General features: G+C 41.5%; 1 protein-coding gene across 1 annotated transcript in view; it reads left to right on the top strand.

Moving 5' to 3' along the window:
• Tex55 (testis expressed 55) overlaps positions 1 to 11,304 on the top strand; it is a 32,338-nt gene extending 21,034 nt beyond the window's left edge. Inside the window, exons 6-7 of the mRNA XM_045148418.1 lie at positions 9,046 to 9,166; positions 11,209 to 11,304. Coding sequence (XP_045004353.1) covers positions 9,046 to 9,166; positions 11,209 to 11,304 — 217 coding nt within the window. The remainder of the gene's footprint in view (positions 1 to 9,045; positions 9,167 to 11,208) is intronic.
• The last annotated feature ends 897 nt before the right edge of the window (positions 11,305 to 12,201 follow it).

Here is a 12,201-nt window from a genome sequence, read left to right as displayed (position 1 = left end):
GATAAGTGAAATCAAAATGATTGTATATTGTATCCACGTATGAAAGTGTCAAATGTATACATATATGGTAGACTTTCAAGTACATTTTGTTAGTTTTTAAGGTAGAATACAAGAAAATGAGCCCATAACAAGCTGTGTTCCTCTAATCAATATTGCTTGAAGGCTCACTAATTTTGTTAACCTTTTCCTATAAGTAGCTTTTGGCTTTGTTGACTTATCTGTTCTAAAACTTTTTAAAATTTTATTACATTTTTGCTTTATTTTCTCCTCCCTAATTTGAGCTTACAATAATTTTAGGATTTTAGATTTAAATGATTTAAATTTTTTATTATTTATTATTTATTTGAGAGATATATAGAGAGAGAAAAAGACAGGTAGAGAGAGAGAATGGGTGTGTCAGGGCCTCTAGCCACTGCAAACAAATTCCAGACACATACGCCACCTTGTACATCTGGCTTACATGGGTCCTGGAGATTCAAACCTGGGTCCTTTGGCTTTGCAGGCAAGCACCTTAACCACTAAGCCATGTCTCCAGCCCTTGAGTGATTTTAGAAGTTTCTTCCTTGCCAATACAAATATTTAAGAATATTTTCCCTCTAGTTACTGCTTCAATAGCACCCCCACAAGTTTTGATGTTTTATATGTTCATTACTAGTCAATTTAGAATAGATTTTATTCCTCTGTAGATTTCTTCTGACCAATTATTTATGTGGGCATGTATTGTTTTATTTCCAAATACTTGGTTGTTTTCTAGATGTATTCCTGTTATTGATTCCCAGTTTAATTTTATTTTGCTCTGTGTACCATAAATCTTTTTAAGTTTATTGATATTTTTTAATAGCCTTGCATAGAGTCCATGTTGGCTAATATATTTTATAGAGTTGCAGAGGATGTCTACCCTGCTGTTATGGATGTTCTGACCTGTCAATTTCACTTAGATCAAGGAGATTGATAATGTTGTTCAAACCTATTTCTTGTTTATTTGTGTAGTTCTATTGAAAGCTAAAAATTGGTACTTAAATCTTCTATGGTAATTATGGAACTGGCCATTCTCCCATGAATTTCTTCCTTCTATTATTTTTCCTTTCATGTAGTCTAAGGCTCCATTATGATACACACTAACAAGCAGTTTTCTCCCCAATCTCAGACCATTCCATTATTCCAAGTCCTTCATTATCTTTGGTTCCATTATTTGTCTATAAGCCTTTTCCCTCTCATATGGAGACAGTTGGCCCACCATTCATTCACAGCCAATATTTTACTTTGCATATTGTGGTAGTTTGAATGAATGTCCCCCCAAAAGATTTAAGAGTTTTATTAAAGCTTATAACTTGGTGCTGTGGGCAGATCCCAGGGTCCAGCCCTAAGGTGTGAAGGCAGACCTGGGATTCCAGTCTAAAGACAGGCAAAGTGCCTGAGTTCTGCCCAGGGTTCCTGAAGTGTGTTCGCTTGTGCTGGTGATGGTGATGGTGTGGATCTTGAAGGCAGGCCAGCTTCTTCTGCCAAAATTATGGGACTTCCCCTGGATCTGTAAGCTTCAAATAAACACCATTCCTCCCATAGCTTGTGCCTGGTTTAGAACTTCATCCCAGTAAGATAAAGCTGACTGCTATGTAATTGTTACCAGAACTGGCTTAGAGTTGATGAGATATATCTAACTATGTGGATTTTGCTCTTTTGGAACTTTTGGTTTATGGGAATTGGCATGGACTTGGTACTTGCAATTGAAGATGCCTTCCAGAGTAGTAAACCAAGTTGTATGGGCCATTCTTGTGAGAGTTTAAAAATACTAAGTGCAGAGAGAATTGCATTTGGAAGCTTTGCTTATGAACTTTCTATGGGGAAGGAAAGACTGCAGAGAACTTAATAGAACTGGGCTACTGGCGTAAAGGTTAGCTGTGTTCTGATGCCCAGGCCCAGAGAGTTTGATCGAGGTTAAACTTGTAATTAACTGATGTGCTTGGCTAAAGATACCCACCTGAAAATATTAAGCTCTAAAGTTGGAAAAACTCACTTTTAAAATTACCAAGACAGAAACCGGTTGCTGAAGCTGCTATGGTCAAATACGTTAGCATTTGGAAGGAAGATGGCCCAAATACTTTACATTGAAACAATGGAAAGGATGCCTGAGGAAAGACTATGATAGACATGCAAACTCTCTTCAAAGAAGTTGACTGGAGAAGGACCCTGACCTTCAAGGTTATGATTTATTTCATCCCTCGATTAAGAACATGGTTATGTCTTGAACACCTGGTATTGGTTTGGAAAGCATGAAAAATGTGTGGAGCGGGTCATGAAGTGCGCACATGGTTCCAGGAGCCACTGCTGAGAAGCAGCATGAGGCAGGGTGAGATGACCCATAGGCTGGCAAAGCCACTGGAAGATGGACTGTGGTTTGCAGTGGAGACCCAGAGATGTTTAGATATATCAGTACTGTGCAGGGGCCATGGAGTGCTATTGGCTCAGGATGAAAGTTTTCCCTGGTGGTTCAGCTCAGCGGGAGGGACAGAATTGAAAAATCCTGAGACCGTCAGTCACTGTTTACGATATCGAACTTGAACTGCAGATGTCTGATGTCTGCTCGATGTTTTTTTTTTTTTAATTTTTTTTTTAATTTATTTGAGAGCGACAGACACAGAGAGAAAGACAGATAGAGGGAGAGAGAGGGAATGGGCGCACCAGGGCTTCCAGCCTCTGCAAATGAACTCCAGATGCGTGCGCCCCCTTGTGCATCTGGCTAACGTGGGACCAGGGGAACCAAGCCTCGAACCGGGGTCCTTAGGCTTCACAGGCAAGCACTTAACCGCTAAGCCATCTCTCCAGCCCTGCTCGATGGTTTTGGAGCTTGCATTTTTCCAGTCTCTCCTTGTTATGCTTTATAGCAGTTGGAAATGTTTACTTTGTGCTTTTATATGTTGAAAGTAGATAGCTTGTTTTTGATTTTTACATGACTTGCAGCTAAGAAGCAATCGTAAATCTCAGATGAGATTTGGGATTTTGGAGCTATCTTAAGGTGGTAAAGACTATGGGGATCTCTGAATTTGGACTAAATGCAAAACGCAATACGAGGTAGTTATAAATTGATTTGGGGCCAGGTGCAGAATGTCCTGGTTGCAATGGATGTCCCCCATTAGATGCAGGAGTTTTAAGAAAGATTGTAACTTGGTGTCACTGTGAGCTGATCCGAGAGTGCAGACCTAAGCTATGGGGACGGACCTGGAATTCCAGCCTAAAGGTATGCAAAGTACCTAAGTTCTCCCCAGAGTGCCTGAAGTGTGCTTGCTTTTGCTGATGGTGTCTCTCTCTCTCTCTCTCTCTCTCCCTCCCTCTCTCTCTCTCTCTCTCTCTCTCTCTCTCTCTCTCTCTCTCTCTCTCTCTCTCTCCATGAATCTGTGAAAGGGGGCCAGCTGCTTCTGCCATCATGGAACGTCTGCTGCATCTGTAAGCTCCAATAAGTACCTCCCTCCTGGTGTCTCGTAACTTGTGCCTGGTTTGGAAGTGCATCCTACCGACATGAAGCTGACTGCTACACAAATCTCTTCCCATGTGTCTATTTCAACCTGTTTGTGCTTCACCTTTAAATTCTGTGCTTTGCTTGTTGTGGTGCCTCAACGAGACACCAGTAGGGAATTGCTAAAGAGGAGGAGGTGGGAACGTGAAGAGTTCCTGGCCAGCCTGAGCTACGGCTTTTTTTTTTTTTAAGTGTTTTTAAATTTACTTACTTATTTATTTATTTATGACAGAGAGAAAGAGGCAGACAAGAAAAACATGGGCATGTCAGGGCCTCCTGTGCCATAAGTAAATTCTAGCCAAATGTGCCACTTTGTGCACCTGGCTTTGCATAGTTGCTGCGGGATGGAACCTGGATAGTGAGCTTTGTGAGCAAGTGCCTGTAACCACTGAGCAATCCCTCCAGCCAAATGATGTACATTAAAAAAATTGTATTTATTTATTAGAGACAGGGAGAGAGAGAGAGAGAGAAGATAGTGGGCACACCAGGGCCTCCGGGCACTGCAAACGAACTCCAGACGCGTGCGCCCCCTTGTGCATCTGGCTAACGTGGGACCTGGGGAACCGAGCCTCGAACCGGGGTCCTTAGGCTTCACAGGCAAGCGCTTAACCGCTAAGCCATCTCTCCAGCCCATGATGTACTTTTTGGACAAGCACATCATTGGGTCTAATGTTGTGATTTATTCTGACCGTCTTTGTGTATTAGTTACTTTCTCATTACTATGAACAAATCCCTGACCAGAAGCAGCTTAAGGAAGGAAAAGTTGAATCCACTTGCAGTTCCAGGGGGCTGCATTCCATCACAGCAGGGTCGGCATGGTGGCAAGAGTGGGAAGCCAGACCACCACATGCCGATCAGGAAGTAGAGCCAGTCACATTATGTTCATGATCAGCAATTAGAAGGCAAACAGGAAGTGGGTCTGAACACAATACTTTGAGGCTCAGGGCCTCGTGAATGTAGGCAAGTAAACACTCTTATCACTTACCTATAGCTCCAGTATATTTTTATTTTATTTTGAGACAAGATCTTGCTAAATTGCCTAGGCTGGCCTCAAACTTCTAATCCTCCTGCCTCATCTCCCATCCAGGTATGAACCACCATGCTGGACCCTATCTGCTTTTTAGTTGAACTTTTTTTTATTCCCTTCAACCATCCTCTTATGTTAAAGTTGTTGTATGCATCATTCTCTGCATATAGGAAAATGCTAACAAGGCAATGATATGATTTCGGTTTTAAATAATCACATTTTAAAATGCTTGAGGAAAAAGTAGGATTTTCAACCTTTATCTAGAAACTTTGCATTTTCATTGCTCTCCATTCATTTACTGACCTTCCACAGTTCTCACTGTCATTTTCCTCCATCTTGAAATTCTTCTTTTTTTAATGAAAGAGTGAAAAAATTGGCATGCCAGGGCCTCAAGCCACTGAAATCGAGCTCCAGACACATGTGCCACCTTGTATGCATATGCAACCTGGAGCTTGCATCACCTTGTGTGTCTGGCTTATGTGGAATCTGGAGAGTCAAACACAGGCTTCGCAGGCAATCACCTTTACCACTAAGCCATCTCTCCATCCTGAAATCCTTCTTTTACTTAGAGAGAGTTCTGTAATATTACTAGCAATGACCATTCAGCTTTCCTTCATCTGAAGGTTTATATTACTTTAGTTATAGTAGGATATTTTCACTGTACATAGAATTCATTTTTACCCCTCCAACTCTTTAAAACTGCATTTTCCCTATCTGACCTCTGTCATTTCTAAAAAGTCAAATTTATGTTTTCCTGAACATAATGTGCTGGTTTCTTTTTCTACCTTCATCATCTTTTTGATCTTTAGTTTCCAGGGAGATTATCACAATATTTGTTGGAATTTACTTTGATGGGAGGATTAACTAAGAGTCTTGAATATATGCACTCATCTCTTTCACCAAATTTTGGAAATTTCCTGCAATAAATTTTTTCAGCTATTTCCCTGCCCTGTTCCGTCACTTTCTCTCTTTCTAAAATTCACACGATTTTCATGTTAGGCCATCTTATGTTCTCCTACAGATATTTGAAGGTATTTTTATGTTTTGTTTACAAGATTTTCTTTAGACAAAATAATTACCTCTATTTTAAGTATCCCCACTCCTCTGTCATTACACTCTGCTATTTGGCTTGCTCAGTGAGTTTTATTTATTTATTTTTAATTTATTTGAGGGAGACAGAAAGAGGCAGAGAAGGAGAGGGAGGGAGAGAGAGAATGGGCACACCAGGGCCTTCAGCCGCTGCAAACAAACTCCAGGCACATGTGCCATTTTGTGTATCTGGCTTATGTTGGTTCTGGGGAATCAAACCTAGGTCCTTTGGCTTTGCAGGCAAGCATCTTAACCTCTAATCCATTTCTCCATCCCTTCAGTGATTTTTTTTAAAAAAAGATTGTGTTTATTTATTATTTATGAGAGAGAGAGAAAGAGAAAATGTGCACTCCAGGACCTCCAGTCACTGCAAACAAACTCCAGATGCATGCGCTACTATGTGCATTTGACTTTACATGGGTACTGGTAAATCAAACCTGGGTCCTTAAGCTTGGCAGGCAAGTGCCTTAACTGCTGAGCTATCTCTCCAGCACCTTTAGTGATTTTTTTAAAAAATTATTTTTCAGTGGTAAAATTTCCATTTGGTCATTTTCTATATTTTCTGTTTCTCATCTCATATTTATATTCTTTTGTTCTTGCATGTCCTCTCCCTTACTTTACAAAGCAAAATTATCCTAAGTGCTTCGAAGGCCCTGTCTCATGATCTGAACACTAGGACCATCTCTTTCCATTGAGAGCGGGCTGCATTTGCTAGGTTTTCTGTAAGTTAGATCATTTTAGACAGTATATAGACTGAGTGTTGCTGTGCTCCTCTGATCAACGCCGGCAGTTTTGTCTAGCTTGCTGTTAACATTGCTAGACTCAACGACCAGCTTTGTCTGGCAGTCCGTGGTTGCTAGGTCGAATCTCAGGTCAGTTCCTCAAATGTTTGCTGTTCTACTTCGAAGCTGTTCTGTGAGCACATGTTTCAAGGGTCACACTGAGGTTTGCACAGGGTTCATATACACGATTAAGGAACCCTCTCTCAGATGATTTCCCTTACCCTTCAGCATCTGGTCATATCTGATGAGCCTATGTCTCAGATTATTCCATCCAGTAAGACAGAAATTCCAAACTATTTTAGGCATTCCTTCGCTACTCTGGCTAGCTCTGTGGCTGCCATTAGTTCAAAGTTAAAAAAAAAAAAAAACAGTAAGAACTAATTCCATGTGTCGCTTGCTTGTCTTTGTTTAGTCTCCAGAACCTTCAGGTAGTCGTGATCACCTTGCTTTGGTTTGTTTAGAAAATAGGGGTTGTAGATTGTCTGTAATAGACAGATGTTATTTGCATTTAAGTGTCTCTCCCTGTATATAAAATCAGCATAATATCCTTTTGTAAAAAAAAAAAAATAGGTGCATTTGATCAGCATGTTGGGGGTGCATACCTTTAATCCCAGGACTTGAGAAGCAGAGATAGGAAAATCATGAATCAGAGGCCAGCCTGGGACTGTAGAGTGAATTCCAGATCAGCCTTAGATAGAGAGAGACCATACCTCAAAAAACAAGCAAGCAAAACAACAAAAAAAAGCTACATGCATTTAAAGCTTTATCACATAAATTTAAATGCATGGTGTTTTTTATTTAGTTCAGAATAGCTTCTAATTTTTCTTATGATTTCTTCAGCTCATGGTTTTTTAGACATTAGGTTATTTTTATAAAGTGTTAGTCATTGGGTTTTGTAGTTGTCTCTTGGCTTCTAAACCAGCTACATGTTGCTAATGGATATGGGGGATGAAGTCAAATCTTTTTTTTTTTTTCTTTTTTTGGAGGTAGGGTCTCACTCTAGCCCAGGCTGACCTGGAATTCACTATGGAGTCTCAGGCTGGCCTCGAACTCACAGCAATCCTCCTGCCTCTGCCTCCCAAGTGCTGGGATTAAAGGTGTGCGCCACCACGCCCGGGTTGAAGTCAAATCTTTTAAATGTGCTGACTTGCTTGATAACACAGCACATGATTAATTATTATTAATGAATTATTTGGAGTTGGAAAACTATTTCTTTTGACATCACCGAGAAGGGGCCTAAATCTACACACTGAAGCAAATTTATTGCACAAGACCTTCAAGACTTCCAACATGTTCCTGAAATTGGCTGTCGCCTCTAGTGTCTCTGTGCACATGTGACTCCAGTGATGCCGTGAGGTGTGAATTTAGGACTCTTACACCTCTCTGGTAAGTTGAACTTCTCATCCTAAGAAGCATACCGTGAACTGGGATACTTTGTGCGACATTATTCTAACTGTATCAAGTTTATTTTAGTTAGTATCTAAATGATGTGCCTTTACCATCTACATTATTTTGAAACCTTCTTAGTCCTTAGCTGCATTTTCTATAAACAAGATTTGACTGAGTTTTGCTTTTGATTGGCATTATTCAAATACAAGTTTGTGACTCCTTCAGCTGTAATGAAAGAGGAGTTGGGTTTAGATCTCATCTTCTTTTTTTTTTAATATTTTGTTCATTTATTTATTTATTTTGAGAGTGACAGAGAGAAAGACAGATAGAGGGAGAGAGAGAGAATGGGCACACCAGGGCTTCCAGCCACTGCAAACGAACTCCAGATGCGTGCGCCCCCTTGTGCATCTGGCTAACGTGGGACCTGGGGAACCGAGCCTCGAACCGGGGTCCTTAGGCTTCACAGGCAAGCGCTTAACCGCTAAGCCATCTCTCCAGCCCTAGATCTCATTTTCTATGTGCTGCCTGCACCACTTGGTCTGTTTCTCTCGCTCTATCCCTTGGCCACTGCATTTCCCCTGCATTAGCTTCACCGCGACATTCTTTTATATTTTTTGGTTTCTCAGCGGCATTTTTTTAAACTAATGGACTTCTTAGGACTCTTTGTAGACTAGTAGAAAATGAACAGAAAGTATAATGAGTTCTATCGGCCTACTTACCTTTCCCCCAGACCTACCCCTAACTTCCACTATTACTAACATTTTGCATTAGTGATATGTTCGTTTCAATCGATAAAGCAATACTAATACATTAGCTGACGTCTATAACTTACATCAGGATTCTCTGATTATATTGTACAGAGAGACAGTACGAGTCTAGTCAAATACGGGTTTTGACAAATATATATGACACACACCTACTATTAATAGTCACTGTCCTGATAATCCTACCAGTGTTTTGTAATGGTTCCCCTTGAGATTACGACGCGTATCTTTCACTGATCAAAGTCTAAATCATGTGTACTTTCTCAGTACAAGGACTCCTGTATTTCAAATCTCTACTTATTTAAACCCCACAACATGCAGTCCTTCCAGATAAATTAAGATCAAAAGTAGAAAATTGGTTTCTCATTCTCCGTAGGTACAGGAAATGATTAGAAAAAGAGATGAAATGTGATAGCCACAAAGAACGGATCTCTCCGCTGCTGTTCACAGCCGTCAGTGTCAACTCCGTCTCTGTCGCCTCAGACAACCGCTGCTGTTCACAGCCGTCAGCATCAACTCCGTCTCTGCCGCCTCAGAAAACCAGCGTTGTTCACAGCTCAGTGTCAACTCCGTCTCTGCCGCCTCAGGAAAAAATGGTTTTAGAGTAAGCATCAGTGGTGACTCTACTTAAATGTGGTCTTAGCTTTAAGTAAACATACATAGGGAACCTTCGTGAAATCCACATGGCAGTGACAGATACCTCTAGATAATCACACAGAAAGAACACACATATCACGACTACCCACAGCATCTGTACTTTCACACCTACTCCCCTGAAGCCCTGAGCAAGAACAAGTTCACAAATCCCAAAGGGGATTAAAAAAAAAACTATTAGTCACTGACCCTTAGCAACTTCTCATAAGGCGTAAGACGGTCACATCTCCAAGCTGCTCACAAAGTTTCAATCAGAAAACGTGGAAAAGAACTTATGGTGGCACTTTTTATCCTTCTAGCAAAAGATTATGATTATTATTATTGGAGTATCTCTTTCATATTTTTTTTATTTAATTTTTATTTATTTATTAGAGAGGAGAGGGCGTGCCAGGGCCTCCAGCCATTGCAAACGAACACCAGACACATGCACCACAATGTGCATCTTGCTTTCTTGGGACCTGGAGAATAGAACCTGGGTCCTTGGGCTTCTTACCACTTCTTCACCACTAAGCTATCTCTCCAGCTCCTCTTTCATATTTCTTAGTAACACCATGTAGTTTTACCATTCTCCTATTACCACCTGTTCTGCCACCAGTGAATAGGATTTAACCTTCTCTTGATTTTTTTGTGTTTAAAATTTATTTTGTATTTTATTTTTACTTATATTTGAGGCAGAAAGAGAGAGAGAGAATGGGTGCACCAGGACCTTCAGCTGCTGCAAACAAACTCCAGAAGCATGCACCCCTTGTGCATCTGGTTTTACATGGGTCCTGGGGAGTTGAACCTGGGTCCTTTAGCTTTGCAGGCTAGTGCCTTAACTGCTAAGCCATCTCTGCAGCCTTTTTATTTTATTGAAGGTAGGGTCTCACTCTAGCCCAGGCTAGACCTGGATCTCACTCTATAGTTACACGTTGGCCTCAAACTCACAGTGATCCTCCTACCTCTGCCGCCTGGATACTGGGATTTCTCTTGATTTTTAACTTACAACAAAATTCAGATACTCTGAACTCAAATACTCTGTACATACCAGTGGGTGTGGTAAATATCACTTCCTCATTACCTTTACCACCTAAAGAAATCTACATTGTGTGGAATGCATAACCAGTCCAACTGGTATTTAATAGCAAAAAGCTTTAACCTTTCTGTCTGGCATGAGCATTATCTGCCCAGAAATCTAAGTGCGAAGATCATTTGCTACTACTTTGGGGTGCTGAACCTTGTTTTAAAATCTGTGTTTAACCATTGAACCACATTTGATGCTTTATATTGTTAGCTGGTAACATAGTATGATTGTGGTTGCATTACCAATGAATTAAATGTGTTTGCACTTTCACACACAAACCCTATTTTAAGCTTCAGATATTCATTTCTTATTATTCCCCCAAAGCCCTTTATAGTTCAAGGTTGAGTTAGCTTTTTCATTAAGCTGTCCATAAGGCGGGCATGGGCTCAGAATCAATAAATGCTCTCCACTCTGATAATGCGCCTATCTGTTGACTGGGGGGCCACAAGACCCGTGAAGGCTGATAGACTTGCAGTGACTATGGAAGAAGCTGCGGTGACAGCTAAAGGTTTTAACTAATCTACTGGATGAAAGAAATAACCCAAAGATTGATGTATTAGTCGGGGTTCTCTAGAGGAACACAACAAATAGAATGAAATGCGTCGAAAGGGGAATTTAAGCCAGGAATGATAGCTCACGCCTTTAGTTCCCAGCACTCGGGAGGCAGAGGTAGGAGGATCGCTTTGAATTCGAGGCCAACCTCAGACGACACAATGAATGAAGTCCAGGTCAGCCTGGGCTAGTGAGACACTACCTCCAAAAAAAAAAAAAAAAAAAAAAAGGCAGTGGATTATGGGTATTCAGCCCTAATACTAGACAGTTTTATAACATCTCAGATGCAACTGCACCAGCTGCTGCTCTAGTCCTGCCCTTAAGCTGCCTGTGGCGCTTTTCACAACTGTCACTTGTGACCTCTCATAATGATGCAGAGGACCAAGCGAATACGGGCTTGCTACGACCGGCTGACTCAAGCTGAAAGCATTTGTACGAGAAGGAAGAGAATGCCAAGGCGTCACGTGCAGTGACTCAGGCTCTCCAGAACTGTCCAGGGCAGATGACCGATCGGCTGATGTTGCCAAGCGACGGGAAGCACCTAGTCCCAGGCCTCCACTACAGCATGCGTGGACTTGGCTGTCAAACAGAACAAGAGGGGTCTTTGTAAAAATGAGGAATGACAGTTTCAATGTCACAGCACACAGAGATCAAAGCCATGTCTCCCCCGAAGGCCGCGCACAAGGGCGCGTGGAAGGAGTCACTGTAGATAGGAGAAGTGTACCACGTGGAGGATTTTGTTTTTATTTTATTTATTTGCTTATTTTATTTTGCATTTTTTGGTTTTTCGAGGTAGGGTCTCACTCTAGCCCAGGCTGACCTGGAATTCACTATGGAGTCTCAGTTGGCCTCGAACTCACGGCTATCCTCCTACCTCTGCCTCCCGAGTGCTGGGAATAAAGGCGTGCGCCACCACGCCTGGCTTTAAAATTTGTTTTTTATTTATTGATATTTATAAGCAGATAGAGAGAATGGGCGCACCAGGGCCTCTTACTACTGCAACGGAATTCCAGATGCATGCTTCACTTTGCGCATCTGGCTTTATGTGGGTACTGGGAAATCAAACCCAGGACAGCAGGCTTTGCAAGCAAGTGTTCTTAACTAATGAGCCATCTCCCAGCCCCTTTTTACATGCTTTCTTAAAATATTTTATTTGCTTATTGGAGGTGTGTGTGTGTGTGTGTGTGTGTGTGTGTGTGTGTGTAGAGAGAGAGTGGGGGGAGAGAATGGGTGCCCCAGGGCCTCTAGCCACAGCAACTCCAGACACATGTAACACCTTGAGCATCTGTCTTTTGTAGGTACTGGAGAATCAAACCTGGGTCCTTAGGCTTCACAGGCAAACACCTTAACTGCTAAGCCATCTCTCCAGC

This window comes from Jaculus jaculus, chromosome 4, assembly GCF_020740685.1.
Source record: "Jaculus jaculus isolate mJacJac1 chromosome 4, mJacJac1.mat.Y.cur, whole genome shotgun sequence".
NCBI lineage: Eukaryota > Metazoa > Chordata > Mammalia > Rodentia > Dipodidae > Jaculus > Jaculus jaculus.
Note: the sequence above shows the minus strand (reverse complement) of the source record. Positions and strands in the feature narration are given on the sequence as shown.